We start from the raw sequence: 17746 nt of genomic DNA on the forward strand, positions 1-17746 counted from the left end.
ATTCACACACATTCACACACTGATGGTGATGAGCTACGATGTAGCCACAGCTGCCCTGGGGCGCACTGACAGAGGCGCCCCACTATTTAAATCAGTCATTTGTTATTCCCCCAATCAATTACTAACCAAAACCTCATGCTTTATACAAAACATGAAATGATTTTCAGCACACCGATCTTTACAGAAAACATAAAAACCCCAAAAAACTGCACATAAAATATATTTAAAAAACGAAATTCACTTATCACTTAGAGCAGTGGTTCCCAAACGTTTCAGCCTGACCAACAGATGTTCCCTCATATTTTTACATTATTTAGAAATTTTCATTATATTTTGAAAGTTTTTATTTATATATAAATATATAAAGCTTCAAGCACTTAACCTCCGATTTTGTTTTCTTTCTGGCCTTAGTTGGGGGGGGACGGATCAGGTCGATCTGAATCGGAGGGGGGGGGGGGGGGGGTGGCACATCCCCCCCCCGTCCCCCACCCTATCTGCGGGCCTGGTTAGTTCCCCTCCTCCCAGCCCTTTTGGCCTGGCGCTTTCAGTTTCCCTTTCATAGAGTTTCTTTGCATTTGTTGTAACAAAATCCTTTGTTTGGCGACACCTTTACTTTGTTATTATTAAACCTACACACTACATCTTTTACTCCCTCCTACACATCTCTCCTAGCGAGCTGAGGGACGTAACAGCCCATTAGATAATAGCTACATACTAACCTGAAGCTAACAGAGTTTTCCTGGGCGTTTTCAGCGAGAAAAATGCAGTTGAGCAACATAAAAGTGAAGCAGCATAAAAAAAATAGCTCTGATGTTTCTGTGGTCTCCCTCAGAGATCCACCATTGACCAGCATGACTACAGCCTCGCTTCAGAGCCAGCCCGGCTGCCTGGGGAAACGGGAACAGCCAGCCGCCTGCTATTCTCAGGCAGGAGACAGCATCCGCCCACGTTTCTGATGCAGCCCCACTAACATGTTTGACCAAGCAGTTAAATAACACAGCACTTCCCCCTATTTAACCAGCAAAACAAAGTAGAGAAACATAAATTTACTTACGGATAAAAAGAAGCAGCAACTGCTTGGAAGATCTGTTTGTAACCACAGCTTGCCCTTTTGTTCAACTAATCCCACGATTAACAAACACGATCACACAGATATTCTACAATAATATTTTCAAGATAGTCTGACTATCTGTGCTCGATGACTTGTGCTACTGGGGCATGCGCAGACCGATTTTTTAAGACTTTGTTGAGGTTTCACAAATCAGGGAAAGGTTTCACAAATCCCAAACTGTGTTTTATTTGATCTGCAATTATAGTAGGATAATCCAGAACAGGTTTGAATCGTGTGGGTGTTGTAGTTTTTGAGCTAGAGCAGATTAAAGATGGTCAGAGTAGAGAAAAATTGGGTATAATGGCCCTTTAGCCGTTTCCCGAATCGGAAGCTAACTTCAGCCTCGTCACGAGGTGTTAATTTTTATAAACATATTAGTAATATTAAAATGTTCCATTTTCCAACTTGCTGGAATTGTGCTGTCATCATCTGATGTTTTCATTTATTTGAATGTCGTTTTTAATGTGCCAGTGGTTCCATTCTGACGCATGCTCTTTAATCGAGATTTATCAGAGCTGCTTTGCTTTTACTCAGCTTCCAAACAGGGTGAAAACATTTGCTCAGTTTTATTTAATATATTTTCAGTTTTATTAAACTTGTATTTATAACATCTGTGTCTTTGTAACGACGTCACCAAGGTGAGGGTTAACCTTCCTCCAGAACCCAAAACAACACAACACACATTAACAGGGAGGCCAGAAAAGTTCCTCCTCCTCTTCGTTTCCTTTTACGAGCATGCGCACTGAGCTCTCAGTCCTCCAGTTTCCGTGTTGTTATGTGTGACAGCGCAGTCAGGCGGATCACCACACTCGGTAAGTTTGGCTTTAAACTTCGGTTCTGGTACCGTCTTTTCGCGGCTCCCGGTACCGAGCTCTGTGTCACCTCCCCGCTGCCCGTTCCCGGTGCTTCTGTAGGCCGGTGAAGCCTGACGGCTGCCGGTAGGAGCCGCGGATCAGCGCCTGATCCGCTGTTTGTTTCTTCTTTGAACTGTTGGCTCAAACGAGCACGCTGTACTTCCGCTCAGCCTTCACAATAAGAGCAACCCGCGGCGTCCTGTAGTGCGCCGTTGTTTCCATGGCAACCGATGAAGGGAAGACTTGGGGGGGTGTAACTACAAAATAGGTTTGTGTAACTCAAACTGATGATGTTTGTGTTCCTAACATGAATTCACCATCTGCAGCAGGAGCATAGAAGGTCTGGTGTTTGTGGTCCAGGTAGTCCTGGTGGCTCCAGGTGTTGCCATGGAACATCAGGTCTCTGATGGAGAACAAGATGGAGTTTGTGGAAAAGGCAGATTTTGTCAGGGTTGTTCCACCTGGTTTTAATCTGATTCTTCTTCTTAATAATAAAATAATAATAAGTACGCTGCTGTATTAATAGTTTTAATGGAACAAGCAGAACTAATGGGTTTTCCTCAGAGTTAGAAGTGGAATTGTAACACACCAAATATTAACAAACACACACACACACACACGTACCACATAACACATTAAAAAACCACAGTAAACACTAGGCTGGGCTCAGATTGGACTAGTATTAAAAGACACGCCATCAAGGGAGCCATCTGCCTCGACAGCAGCAGATCCACAGCAGCAGCCAAGCGCCCTGGGAGGGAGGGTGGCAACCCCCACCACTACCTGGGCACTACCCAAGGAGTGCCCCAGCCGCCTCCACCGACCACCGGTCCCGAGGCAGAGGGCTCCACAGAGGAAACACTGGAAGGATTAAAATACGTAACATATAAAATCACAAGAGCTGATACGGATAGTAAAATATCCAATAAAATGTGATTGTAGAAATTAAACAACATTAATGTGTAACACAACATTAATTAAAATAAATAAATAAGTAAAACAAGCAATGCAATAAATAGTAATCAGTTAAAAGCTAAACTAAAAAGGAGGGTCTTGAGCCTGGACAGAAAAACATGAATGCTCTCTGCGGCCCCGAGGTCCTCCGGCAGCCCGTTCCAGAGCCTTAACGCTGGGGACACACAGGCCGCCGAAGCGCCGCGAAATTGGGACCGCCTTCATTCGGCGCCCTTGTTATCCTATTCTATAGACCACATGGGCCACCGAAGCGACGCGCGCCAGCCCGCACCGCTCCAGCCCGCGCCGTGCAGCGATCGTTTCGGCGTCTGTTCTATTTTTTTGTGAGCCGCAGGTGAACCGCGTCAATTCTGGCAGGAAGTCAAACCTAGACATAAGAGGCAGGCCGGTAAATTTAACAAAATAAAGCATTTCAAAATACAATTCTGCGATAGTCAAATGTGTTTGTAAACAGACACTGCATAAAAACCACACACACACACACACACACACACACACCCACCCCGAACTTGTGTGTGTGTGTGTGTGTGTGACCACGTGAAGGGGGTGTGGTTTGGGGAGGCAGAAAGTCGTAGGCCAGCTATTAACAACTGGTTCACACCATAGGTTCACACACACACACACACACGTACAAACACACACACAGAAACATCAAGGGGGAGGGGGGTGTCGAGGAAAAGAGCAGAGAAAAGGCGGAGAGGAAATGGAGGACACCAAGTGGTTAAAAGAAAAACTACGAGGTGCGCCTCGACCGGAGTGGAGAAACAAGCGTCTGGTCTGAACTGAGCAGCAGTGGCCGAATTTCGTGAGCACTTTGCCTCCCGGCGCTTCGCCGGCCAGTGTGTCCCCGGTCTAAAGGTTGGTTTTTGCTCGACGCGTCCGCGATGTCCGCACGGCGAAATTGCGTCATTTTAACAACCACGCCCCTCCATCGCATCTCCGTACGGGCCAAAATTTCTGCAACGCGCACCTAGGAAAATTTCTTTTTTTTTTTTTTACAAAACAATGTGTTTTAAATTATTTTTATTTATTTATTTATTTAATTTATTTTCTGTGTCCTGTCTGGCTGTGAAGCAAGCAGAATTGATGTCTGAATGCTGGTGACAAGCCTTACAGACTTACTCTCAGGTGGAGCATCAAAGTGTCTGCTTTTAATGTCACGCCTGATACTTAAAACTTTATTGTTATTGTTGTTGAATGCTTTGTAATTCCGACCAGACACGGAGACAGAGGTGAAAGAGAAAGGAAAAGACAAATGGTGGGAAGGGGGGGGGGAGGGGGTCCACAAAAATAAACAGTAATGAACAAGAGTCTGCTTCTAGACCTGCAGAAAGAGAAGAGAAGAAAAAAAAAGGGACACAACAACAATGCATCAGGAGCAAGCTATCACTGCGTCAACGTGATGATGACATATAAAATCAACATTGTTTAACTGAACAATCACACGATAATAAATCACAGTGCATTTAGTGGCAACAACAGCCTTAAGACCTGTGTTGAACGTTCCCAAGCCCATACTTATGAGAGTACCATGTGAGCACCTGTGTGTGTACACGCGCTTGTTTATGTAAGGTTTCTCTATAGGAGCGTCCAATAGAGAGTGTGAGGGACCACAGATCTGCCCCCAAAGATGCGTAGGAGACGGGGGGAGCTCCAAGTCCCAGAGATCCAGGCGCTGCCCCAGAACACAGGAACCCCAAGGAGACTGCAACCAGAAAGGCCCCCGCCCCCCTCGAGAGGCACAGAGGATCGCCTTGGGGGGCCACAACCAGCAGCCGGCAGAGTCCCGGGAGACATCAGCGGCAAGCCCACAGGCCCGCCCGCCGCCTCCCACCCCCTAGCCGGCCGAGCCCGGGACCCAGGGGCGACCACCCCCGGCGGGGACTCAGCAGAGCCCAGGGACCCAGATCCCACCAGGCAGCCACCGGGATTGACCTGGGAAAATTTCTAATGGTCGGACATGGAAAAACATGGCGGACCGGCAAGAACTAGTATGGCAGAGGTTGGTAAATACAGACATTTGTATGATTCAGCTCTCAGAGATCACCGTGATCAACATGTTGTTAATAATTCTTGGAGAGAAATAACTCGCACTGTCGGAAAAGACGAGGACGCTGTTAAAAATGCTGAAATGCCATGTTGTAAACAACAGTTTCTACTTCTACTATGGTGTAGTGTTGGATGCATGCCGTAGAGCTCCATGCTGCCCCCTACAGTTTGGGAGAATATTGGCTCACCGCAGAGACGAGCCACATGAACCATAAACGCTGCGAGTTGTGAAGCGCGTTCCATCCTCGAGCCGCATCACCAAGCGGAAAGTGAATGCGTCAAGCATAAACCAAGCTTAAGGCAGACTCTGGCGATGTTCTTGAGATGATAAAAACCTAATTTAGTGATGTATTTAATGTGGGGAATGAAAGTCAGCTCAGAGTCGAAAATCATGCCCAGGTTCTTCACTTGTGAAAATGGATTAAAAGACATTGATTGTAGTTTTGGTAAAAGTTTATCTCTCTCTGGGTCTCAGGACAGTTGACTGAAACTTCAGTTTTGTCCTGGTTGAGCTGGAGAAAGGTTTCTGCCATCCAGGATTTAAAGAGCAAATTGCAGGTTAGAGACTCCCATGAACCAATGTCTAGAGAAACATAATAGAAACTCGTTTTAATCATTTTTTTACACAAACATAAATTATTGAGGCTTTTAGAGTCATTTTTGTGAGAAAGGTTTTTTTTTTTTTTGGCCAATCCAAGTGACGTCAGCTGAGGGAGCCCTGTTAGCTTAATCCAGAGAAAAATATAGACCTAATGCCAGCGCTGACACAGAGGACACTTAACATGCTTTTAATTATACTCATGATGGACCAAAACTACAAAGTTAGGAGTTTGCTGCACGCACCAGAGAGCAGACACCAACCAGAGGGGGAAACGATCAGCCAAAGCAGAGAGATTAAGGAGGAGAAGCTGCGGGGGGCAGCAGGTGAATTAGCCATGTTAGCTTAAACTCGTGTGCTAGCATCACAATGTTCTACAGATTACTATCGTGTACTAGACAGTTAAAGGAGTATCGGTCAGTTAATTTAATATTAATACTAATAAGCGTCTGTCAGCGGTCTCATACACACTAATATCCATTCACCTAACCTAGTTTAGTGCTTAGAGAGAGAGACGCCTCAGATCCGGTTCTGGAGCTCATGCGGGCTTCTGTGAGCTGGATCCAACCCAAACACCAGGGAGCCAGTCGAGTTGGTATTTTTAAAAGCTGGGCATCCTCTCCTGGTGGTCCAGGCCACGGTTCTGATCCGGTTCCAACCCATAAACCAGCTCGACTGGTCCACTGAGCCACATGTCTCTTCTGGTGGTCGGTTCTGACCTGGTTCTGACGGTGATCTGAGCTCCAGAAAAACGCATTAAATTTTTTAAACCACGCCATGGATCTCCGGAGCCCAGCGTGGACCTCCCTGTCCCGGTACTGACCGATGTGGGCTACAGAAGTCCGTCTTTTCAGCTGCACTAAACGCCCTCAGGCACGGAGATAGAGGCGTTGTTCCTCTTATCTGGAAACCCGTGGACTCGTCCAGACAGGCTGGAGTTGGTTCAGCCTTCACAAAGTATAGTTTATCAACATGAACACAACCCAAAACTAGCAAACACACACTGACTCCATAACACGACCTCTCTACCCTAAAACTAGCCACTCCCCACACTGAGCTGAGGCAGCGCCGAGCTTCTACCTCCCTCTGGTTACGTCAGAGGTTCACATTTAGAAAAAAGGAGCCTTTTTAGAAGCTTTGCTGAGAAAGGCCACTTTTTACTAGAAAACTACTGTTTTAAAACCAAATATCCACAATAAGCATTTCAAATAGTATTTTTGGACAGCATTTTATATGAATTAGAATTTTTTTACCTGCAATGCAGTTAAAAAGTGCATCCATTGGCTGTGTGTCATCAGGAGACACAGAGATGTACAGTTGTGTATCATCAGTGTAACTGGAAATTCACCCCGTGTCTCCTGATGCCGCCGCCAAGAGGGAGCATATAGAGGTTAAAAAGTACTGGGCCTAAAACTGAACCCTGGGGTACACCACATGTGATGCTGTGGACCCAGAGGAACAGGTTTTGTCCTGTCGGTGAGGTAGGAAGTGAACTATGTATGTACAGCACCAGAGCAGCCGATCTGTTTTAAGTAGGGATGCACCGATGGATCGGCATTTGATCGTAATCGGCCGATAGCGCCCCTATCGGTTTTGATCGGAATTTTCAAAATAGATCAAAGCAGACGATCAGGTAGGGTTGTCACGGTAACCAGTGTAGCGGTAAACCCTGGTAAAAAAAAAGTTGACAATAATAATAGCCGTCTTGTTGTTAAAAAACTATATTATCTTGGTGGATTACCGTGGCTGCGGTGTAGGCGCGCTGACCCTTACCAGCCACCGTATCATCTGCTGAAGTTGCCGGCGGCACATGCGCACTTTGTTGTTTACAACCAAAACTTTCTTGAAGCCAAAGCTGAAATAATGGCCAAAGGAGGAGACGGCAGCGCTCAGGACATTTATTATCCCTCAAAGAAGACAAAGTGGGAAGTACGGGCATCTTTTGGATATGTGAAGAATGCTGAGGGACAGCTGATAGAAGACGGCTATCCTGTTTGCAGCACGAGCAGAAAAAGTGTCTGTGAAAGGCAGCAACGCTTCAAATCTCATGACACATCTGCGTGACCATCACCCACAACTCTGCAGTCAACGCAAGGCAAGCTAACGTTAGCGTTTTAGCTAAAATGCGTGATCCGAGGATTTGGGTTGAGGGAGAATGCAACGAGTCGCTATATAAAGCAGCCGCAGCGCCGCTACCTGCATATAAACCGTGTCGCGGACACCGCCATGTTGAAATGACGCTATGCATTACGGGGCTCCCAGGGTCAGATGAGAGTTGGTCTCTCTCCGAGAATAATTATGAATTTAACAACGATTACTGCCTGATGACATTTTCCCACATCTGCAAAGCTCACTGGAAGGACACAAACCGAGGACGATACTTTCCTGATATAGGGTTTATTACTCAAGTAAGGGTAAAAAAGTATCTGATTAGAAGGCTACTTGAGTACTGAGTATCATCTGGTCTAATATTTTTAAACGATGACATCAAACAGACATAAAATAAGAAGTTATGGGCAAATATTGGTATTTTAAAGACTAAAGGGGAAAAATGTAAACAAATAAACAACATAATTACAAAATAACACATTTTAGGCTAAATTTAGACACAAACTGAGGACAATATTTCCTGACATACAGGGTTTATTTAATTGTGTGAAAATGTAGCACGTTTAAAAAAAATACCGCGACAATACCGAAAACCGTGGTAATTTTGGTCACAATAACCGTGAGGTTAAATTTTCACACCGCGACAACCTTAATACAGACCATTTTACATTACGTCACATTTCCTTTATTCCCAGATTATGTAGTTTGTAGCACTCATTATAATGTTGTAGAAAATTTCTGGCCAATCCACGTGATCTGTATCGGTGATCAGCATTCTTTGATATCGGTATCGGCAGCAAAAAACCTGATCGGTGCATCCCTAGTTTTAAGCGGGCTAAAAGAAGTGTGTGGTCCACTGTATCAAAGGCAGCGCTTAGATCCAGTAGAACCAACACTGTCACCCTCCCGGCTTCATAATTTATTCTAAAATCATTTAAAATCTTCAGAAGGACCGTCTCGGTGCTGTGGTTCACCATAAAACCAGACTGAAATTTCTCTAGGACATCATTAGTGTTAATAAAATCATTAGGTTGATTTAACACAAGCTTTTCTAAAATGTTGCTTAAAAATGGCAAGTTGGTCACCGGTCGGAAGTTTTTCAAAATCTAAACTGTCCTTTTTCAGCAGGGGTCTCACCACCGCCCGTTTAAAAGCAGCAGGAAAGACCCCCGTCTGAAGGGAGCAAATCATCAGAGTTAAGATATCATCTTTAAAAGAATCATAAAATTGTTTTAAAAACCTTGTGGGAATAGGGTCCAGAACACATGTGGTGGGCCTCACTGAGGAGAAACCTTTATCAAGAATCTCAGCTTCAACTGAGACAAAACTGCCCAGTGTTTCCTCTGGTATAGACACGCATTCAGATCTATCTAAAACCTTATTACTTATGGAGGATAAAATATTCCGTCTGGTGGTGTCTACCTTCCCTCTGAAGTGGGCTGCAAACTCCTTGCAAAGACTGTCTGAGGGGGTTTTCTGGCAAGAATTAGAATGACTATTTAAAATATTAGCAATTGTAGAAAAAAGAGTTTTAGGATTATTTCTGTTTTCTGTAATGATTTTGGAAAAGTAATTATTTCTGGACTCTCTCTAACTGCTTTATTGTATAATTTTAACTGTTCATTATATATTTACTTATTTATTATGATCTTGTGTTTCCTCCATCTCCTCTACCACCCTGCAAGTTCTCTTTAGCTGCTTTAGATTTTCATTTCTCCAAGGAAATGTATGTGTGAACTTTAGTTTTTTGATTTTGGATGGGGCAAGCAAGTCCAGAATAGCTTTTAACCGACTGTTAAAATCGTTGAGAGTAAGATCACAGGGGGCAGTTGAATTATTAGGAGGAATCTTTTTAAAAGCTTCCAGAAAACCAGCAGCCACTTCAACGGTTAAATGGCGTTTCATTACAGTTCTCACAGAAGTCTCCTGCTGAATTATACTGGTGATGTTAAAAACACACACAGAAATGATCGGAGATAGCTAAATCCACGACAGAGGACACACCGGTGGACAGGCCATACGTGATGACCAAGTCCAGGGTGTGTCCTCTGTCGTGAGTCGGCTGTGCGACATGTTGAATAAATCCTTATAGTTCAAGATGTTTAAAAATTCTGTGGCTAAAGGGTCTTAAAGGTTATCTTCATGTAGATTAAAATCACAAGCTAAAGTAATCCTATCAAAGGAGTTGTGCAGAAATGATAAAAACTCAGAAAATTCTTGAATAAAAAGTGCGCTGTGCTTCGGAGGCCTATAAACTGTAACACATAAAATCTGAGGAATGTTAAAAACAGCTGCTCTATTTTCAAAAGTGTTAACATTATGAAATAACAGGTTTTGCAGAAAGGGTAGAAGAACATATAAAACTGGTTCCACCTCCCTTTTTCCCATTCCTGGTAGAATAAATAAAGTTTGGTGGGGAGGCCTCTGTGAGAACAACAGGAGCATCCGTACTCAACCAGGTCTCTGTTAAAAATAAACCTTGAAGATTATTGTCTAAAATCAGGTCGTTTGTAATAAAAGTTTTGTTCAGCAGTAGGGATGGGTATCGATTCGGTTTTATCCGATACCGGTGCCAAACCGGTACTTTTGAAATGGTACCGGTGCTTAAACGGTGCCGGAACCGGTGCTTAAAGAATGTAAAAATACACAAGTTTTCCAAAAACCTCTTATTTTATTTTTTGATATTTTTTTACAAAAAAATCACCATGTTAGCTTTTTCTGGCAATATTCGGCATCGCTCTTGGCTGATGGCATGCCCAGCGCAAGAGAAAACACGTTCAGAAGGTGTTGATGAGGCTGGGACACACAAGTATGTATTGGATAGGGCAGATAAGTTGGGCAGTGTATCCCTCTTACTCCACCACCAGGCCACAGGGTCTTGTCCAGAGGGAATTCTTGGCAGTCTTTTGTATATGTCAAGTTCCTTTTGTACCTGCTCCGTGATGGAAGGGACTCAACCCGCTGTATGAGAGGCTGCATCCTCCTTAAGTTGTCTGTCCTCATCCTCAAACAGCTTTTCTAAGGCTGACTTTTGGACCGTTCTTGGCTGGAAAACAAAAATAAGTAGTGTGAGGATTGTCAAAACAACAAAGATCCCTTTTAGAATGTAGGACTACATGGTTGGGTTAGAAAAACTCAGAAATTACATATTTTTCCGTCTTCATCTCGGCGTCATCCATCACCCTGTCTGCTTGAGGGTCCTCTATGGGAGGCTATGGACACATAAATAAAAAAACACTCCTTCAACATGGAAACTACATCATGCAGAAGGACAATGTTGTGCAGAAAATACCTGTTCAACTGCTGCTGTGGCATTTGCAACTGCTGCCATCTCCAACCTGTCCCAGATGTCAGCTGCCTCACCTTCATCTAGCTTGCCTTTAAAACGTGGGTCCATCAGAGTGGCCTCCTTCAGAAATTTCTGAAGGTTTTCATCCTTTAAAGAAAGTATATAATATAGAAGCTGATACCTAAATGCAATGCTACCCCTATATTTGTTAGTATTCATATGTTCTGCAGACTACCCAGACTTTCTCTTTCATTGATGAGGTGAAAACGGTGTCTTCATCGGATTGCCTGAAATGTGCCTCCAGCTTCTTCAGGATGGGGATGATTTGGCTGCATGTGGGCGACTTCTCACTTGACACACACATGGTTGATGTGTACAGGACTTGCATGCACTTAATAAACATCTCTGCTTTCGTTAGATCAGTGCACGTGAAGCCTTCTAGCCTGTGGAAAATTATTAACAATGTTTAAGGTAAATGACGAAATGAAATAATTTAGCACTTACAAGTGATGCTGGTGTCCTTCACTCACTTGTCCTTCTCCATTGGCTTCCTCAGACGTTGATCCAGAACAGCTGCCTGGATTGCATCAAACTGCTCAATAAATCTCTCCACCATCAGGAAGAGAGAGTTCCAGCGCGTTTTAACGTCAAGAATGACATTATGCTCTGGCAAATCTAAAGCACAGACAGACACAAATGTATTTTGAATTACTGTAAAAAAGGTAATATGATTAACAATACATTTACATGTGTAACTGCATATGCTACTTACTCAGGAGTCGCTGCTTTTCTCTGAGCACAGTTTTGCTCAAGGATGAACGCTTGAGCCACACCACAACTGAGCGGATTTTGGCACACCAGCTGGAAACTGCAGGAATGTCATACACCTTTTGTGCTGCTAGGTTTAGGGTATGGGCAAAGCATCCTACTTTCAAAAAGTTCAAGTTTTTCAAAGCAACATCCATGTTGCTGGCGTTGTCTACAGTGGCAGCAATTACTTTCTGTCCTAAGTTAAACTGCTCCACAACGCTTGATATTTCTTTAGCCACTACCAGACCTGTTTGTGACTCATAAACTGCTTCAGTGCTTAGCACATTCTGCATCATCCTGCCTTTGTAGATGTAATGAACTGTGACTGTGAGGAAATGGTCCTGAGCAACACTAGTCCATCCATCACAGGTGATTGCTACCTTGTTAACCTGAGCCAACTTCTGGATGAGGTTGCTTTTTTCAACAGAATACCATGCAGGTATAAATGTGTTGGACAGGTCGTCTCTGGATGGGGGCTGATACCTCGGATTAAGGGCAGTGCACATCTCCCTGAATAGAAACAAATAAATTTGAATTTAAATTGAAATGTAGTTATTTTTCCAAACAGATAAAAAAGATTAAATAAAAACATGTAACCCACCCTTTATTTGTACCAATTATTAACAGAGCACTTGCAAAGCTAAACAGCTATGAACAAAACTATTTTTATATCAGAGCAATGCAACATTTTTACCTAAATGATGGTGACTCCACCGTTGAGAATGGTTGGAGATCTTTGACTACAAACGTCGTCACTGCCCTGTGTATTTCCTCCACTTTTTCTTTGGTCAATTTAGACCTCTTGGCCAGCGTGAAGGGAGTCTCTGCCAAAAAGAACGCAGCATGTAGCTACGACCGTGTTTGCTAGCTCACCCTACATGCATTCATTTAATAATGTGTGCTCAACGTATAATACACATAAACTACTTTAAGCTACTTACCCAAAGAAGAGCGGCTGCTGCTGCCGCCATCCTCTGTCAACTTTTCTGCTACAGCGGGAGGGGCTCGGCTGGTGCCAGGACGATTCTCCTCCTCTCCAGGTTCTTCTGGGGGAACGTTGCTAAAGCTAACTCCAATACCGACAGTAGATGCGTTCGGTGGGAGGTTTCGCTGTTGCAAGCTATCAAACACGGTGCATGTCTCGGCTTTTAAAAAAATGCTATGCGTCACCAGGTGTTTCGTTAAATTAGAGGTGTTACCTCCTTTACTGAGTATCACCTTGAAGCACCTGTTGCAGGTTGCTGAGTCTGCATCTTTTGCTGTGAAGTACAGCCACGCTTTCGACCGCTTCGCCTTCGGCATTTTGATAAATAATGTAGGTCCGCTCTAATTAAATACGCACTTGGCTGGGCCCGCCTACTATCACCGGAAAAGTAAAATGAGTGGCTACTCGAGTCCAAGATGATTGACATCTCCGAAATGAAGCACCGAAATCTGCGTTGCTTTTCGGTCTGGTTACTACCGTTTATGTCAGAACCGGTGCTATTAAAGTACCGAGTACCGGTACCCATCCCTATTCAGCAGAGTGCGAACATTTAAAAGAGCCATGCTAACAGTGGCTGGGGATGAGGGAACTGTATGACTCTGGACAACTGTTTGAGATGATTAAGGTGGGATTGGCTAGTTTCATGTTTGTGTGATCGCTCTCTGCTGATGACAGGTATGTGAGTGGTTTGAAAAAGTCCAAGTCCGATATGTGAGTTACTGTTAAAAACAGAGCTGGGTTCATAGGTGCCTGGACCAGGGGGGCTTCAGGACGTGGGGGCAGGAAGGTGTGAAGCTGGGGCTGGTGTGTCGGACAAAGGTGGTCGTGGACAGGCCAGGCTGTGTGCAAGCTCCTTGTCTATTTAAATGGAGTCCGTCTGGCCCAAACAGATGCCTCCTCCCCCAGAAAATGTTAAAATTGTCAATAAAAGCAATGTAGTGCTGCACAGTGACAGAGAAAAGCCAAGTGTTCAGAGATAAAAGCCAACATTCCAGTTGTTGGAAGCAACAAACTGGAATGAGGAGCAGCCAAAGGAGGTGCGAGCTTTGGGAATATCCGTAGAGATGAAGTTACTGGAGCGTAAATGGTGCTGGTTGTTGGAAGTGATGAGTAATGAGAGAAGATATGACGGTTCTACCAATTATTGTTTTGTATATGAACTGATACAGATGTAACATCCTGCAGGAATGGAGGGATGACCAGTTAATGAGTGAGTACAGATCACATGATGAGTAGTGAAAGGGGCAGCAGTGACCAAACGGGTTGCTGAGTGATAAATAATCGAGTTTATGAAGAAGTTTTTAGGAAGCTGTCCTATAAATGATGTCACCGTGATCTAAGATGGAAGGATTGTCATGTTGACCAAGGTTTGCTTTGCAGAACAAGTAAAGGATGACCTGTTGCTATGGAAACCCAATTCTAGACTCGACTTTAGAAAGTAATGAATTCATGTGAATGTCAGATGAAGGTGTGCTGTCAGCCAGATGCCCGGATACTTATAGGAACTGGTGAGCTGTAGCTCTGTACCTTCCAGGGAAACAAAACTAGGGTGGAAAGTTCCGGTTGAAGATCAGGAACTTTGTTTTACTTGTTTAAATGAAGATGAAGGTTGGAGAAGGCATGTTGAAGTTGTGTTGCAAGGAGGACAAAGCTGTGTTTGACTAACAACTGCATGCATATAAAAGGGTGTCATCTGCTTATAATGTATATGAGAACTGTCAACACCATGAACAATGTTATTAATATAGATTCTGAATAAGGCTGGGCCCAGTATCGACCCTTGAGGAACACCCATAGATAGAGGTAGAGCAGCAAGTTGGTAACCGTCGTTTTTTAAACAATTTTATGGATTTTTTTGTGATGAGATTTTAACCATGATGAATTGCTCCCTTCAGACGGGGGTCTTTCCTGCTGCCTTTAAAAGGGCGGTGGTGAGGCCCCTGTTGAAGAAGAGCAATTTAGATTTTAATGAATTAAACAATTATCGACCGGTATCCAACTTACCATTTTTAAGCAAGATTTTAGAAAAGTTGGTTTTAAATCAACTAAATGATTTTATAAACACTAATAATGTCCTAGAGAAATTTCAGTCTGGTTTTAGGGTGAACCACAGCACCGAGACAGCCCTTCTGAAGATTTTAAATGATTTTAGAGTAAATTATGATAAACAGAAGTTGACAGTGTTGGTTCTACTGGATCTAAGTGCTGCCTTTGATACAGTAGACCACACTATTCTTTTAACTCGTTTACAACAGATTGGCCTCTCTGGTGCTGTACATAGATGGTTCACATCCTACCTCACAGACAGGACTTTCATGGTGAGTTTGGATACCTGTTCCTCTAGGGTCCATGGGATTACATGTGGTGTGCCCCAGGGTTCAATTTTAGGCCCAGTGGTGTTTAATCTTTATATGCTCCCTCTGGGCAGTGTCATCAGGAGACACGGGGTCAACTTTCACAGTTATGCTGATGATACACAGTTGTACATCTCCGTGTCTCCGGATGACTCTCGGTCAATGGATGCACTTTTTAACTGTATTTTAGACATCGAATCCTGGATGGCAGAGAACTTTCTCCAGCTCAACCAGGACAAAACTGAAGTTTTAGTCATTGGTCCTGAGGCCCAGAGAGAGAAGCTTTTACCGCAATTACAATCTCTGTCTTTTAATCCATCTGAACAAGTGAAGAACATGGGTGTGATTTTTGACTCTGAGCTGACTTTTATTCCACACATTAAAAATATAACAAAAATAGGTTTTTATCATCTAAAGAACATCGCCAGAGTCCGCCCCATTCTCTCCCGGGCCAATACGGAGACGTTGATGCTTTTATCACCAGTAGGATAGACTACTGTAATGCTCTGCTTTCTGGTCTTCCCAAAAAGAGCATCTCAGGCTTACAAATTTTACAAAATTCGGCAGCACGTGTCCTGATGAAGACCAGGAGGCGGGAGCACATGACACCAGTTTTAGAATCATTGCATTGGCTCCCCGTATGTTTCAGGATCCATTTTAAGGTTCTTCTAACGGTTTTTAAGTGTCTTAATGGTCTTGGGCCTTCTTATCTATCAGAACTGCTTTTACAATATGAACCCTCGCGGACTCTGCGCTCCTCTGGCAGGCGTCTCCTGGTCATCCCTAAAGTCAGGACACAAACTCACGGCGAGGCGTCCTTCCAGTGTTACGGCCCTCGCCTCTGGAACGAGCTGCCAGAGGACCTCAGGGCCGCAGAGAACATTCATGTTTTTAAGTCAAGACTCAAGACCCATCTTTTTAGGTTAGCTTTCATCTAAATATTTACTAGTTTTATTTCTCGTTTTACATGATTATATTTTATTACTTGCTTTGTTCTATATGATTATATTTTAGCACAGTTTTATTATTTAAATTATTATTTTACTGTCTATGATTTTATTTATTACTTATTTTCTAATTGTTGTCATTTATATTAGCTCTTTTATTACATTTTTACTCATTTTAATCCAGTGTTTCCTCTGTGGGGGCCCTCTGCCCCGGGAGCGGTGGTCGACTGTAGTTTCCTGGGCGCTCTATAGGTGGGGGTCTATGCTCCCCCTCCACTGAGCGCCCTGACTTAGTGTGGAAGACCTGATGCTGCCGGGGCAGACGGCTCCTCTGATGGCGTTTCCTTGCGTTACCATACTTGGCTCATCTGGACTCAGCCTAATATAATTTTTACTCGTGTGTGTGTGTGAGTCTGTGTTTGTGTGCGTGTGATTGCATATGTTTGTTAATGTTTTTAACCTGTTATGGGAATCTGGGGTCATTTTGTAAAGCACTTTGAATAACACTTTGTTTGAAAAGCGCTTTAGAAATAAAATTTGATTGATTGATTGATTGATTCTCACTGGCGTACAACCTTAAAGATTCAAAAGATTCAAAGTCATTTATTGTCATATTCTACCACATGTGCAGGACATACAGAGAAATGAAATTCAGTTTCAGCACACACAATTCAATGATCAGACATACGTGGGTAAGACACATAACAAGAATTGGTGACTGCGGTCATTCGCATCATGAGTCGCGCTACCTTAATAGATAGATGAAAAGGGTGTTACATAGGGCTGGGGGTAAACGATTATTTTTAAAACGATTATTCTGACGATTATTTTATCGAATAGTCGACTATTCTAATGACTATTTATACAATTAATCTAATGATTATTTTTCAGTTGCACAGTTAATAAAAACCAAAAAATCTCTAATAAATTCCTCCAAAAAATTGATTAATTGTTACTGTAAGAGAATAAACATACAGGCCTTCCATTTTGTATAACACTGCTTTTATTGTGTTGGTTGGTTATGTTCTGGTGACGTGTAGAACTTGGGAGTGCAGGCTGCTGCCTGAGAGGTGGTTGGAGACGGAGTGTCTCCATGCTGCTTTGTTTTGGTCACTTATGTGCGTGAGGCGAGTGGTGTTGCGACCCTTCCTGGGGAGTTTGGCTCGTGTGCAAAAAGGAAGGGACAATAACGGGATTTAAAAGTTAAAATGATGATCAGGTTTATTTACAACTACAAAAAAAAATCTTTCCATCCACAGGTTGGGAGTAATAAAACTAATTCTGCCTGTGGGGAATTAAAACAAAAGTACAAATAACTAGGGATGTCCCACTGGGCAAAGATTACTGGGTTCTGGACCAAAATAAGGATCTCCAAAGTTCCAAACTCTAAACTGGGCGGTTAAACCAAACTCAAGGTGATATTTTAAACTAATCCGAAAACCCACAACACTCTAAATGTAATAAAAGGGAGATCTGCACCACAAAAAAGATGAACTCTAAACCAAAACGTAACAGCTTATCCAAACGCAAGAAGCTGTTAGCGAAAATGCTAACAGTAGCTTTACCAACATTAAGTTCAAGTTACCATGTTTAAATAAACCAAAAACACCCAGCAGCAAACAGACCAGCACGGAGGAGAGACTGCTACCACCAAAACAGCTCTCC

At 43.3% G+C, this 17746-nt stretch overlaps 2 protein-coding genes across 4 annotated transcripts in view; one reads left to right on the forward strand and one right to left on the reverse strand.

Annotated features, from left to right (window-relative positions):
- Nucleotides 1-1841: 1841 nt before the first annotated feature.
- The window catches only part of LOC107373924 (lethal(3)malignant brain tumor-like protein 4), a 103911-nt gene continuing 88006 nt past the window's right edge, over nt 1842-17746 (forward strand). For 2 of the 3 annotated variants that reach the window (XM_054738735.2, XM_054738737.2), the window contains exon 1: nt 1842-1923. The gene's annotated coding sequence lies outside the window, so the exon portion shown is untranslated. Of the gene's footprint in view, nt 1924-4503; nt 4943-17746 lie in introns of those variants that run through there. The other variant, XM_054738736.2, reaches the window with a different exon arrangement.
- On the reverse strand, nt 10650-11204 carry LOC107373862 (uncharacterized). Its single transcript, XM_070553568.1, has 3 exons — nt 10989-11204; nt 10843-10908; nt 10650-10742 (listed from the first exon to the last, which is right to left on the reverse strand). The coding sequence occupies exons 1-3, from the start codon at nt 11202-11204 to the stop codon at nt 10650-10652; spliced, it is 375 nt and encodes a 124-aa protein (XP_070409669.1).

The sequence above is a fragment of the Nothobranchius furzeri genome, chromosome 7 (genome assembly GCF_043380555.1).
Source record: "Nothobranchius furzeri strain GRZ-AD chromosome 7, NfurGRZ-RIMD1, whole genome shotgun sequence".
Classification (NCBI taxonomy): domain Eukaryota; kingdom Metazoa; phylum Chordata; class Actinopteri; order Cyprinodontiformes; family Nothobranchiidae; genus Nothobranchius; species Nothobranchius furzeri.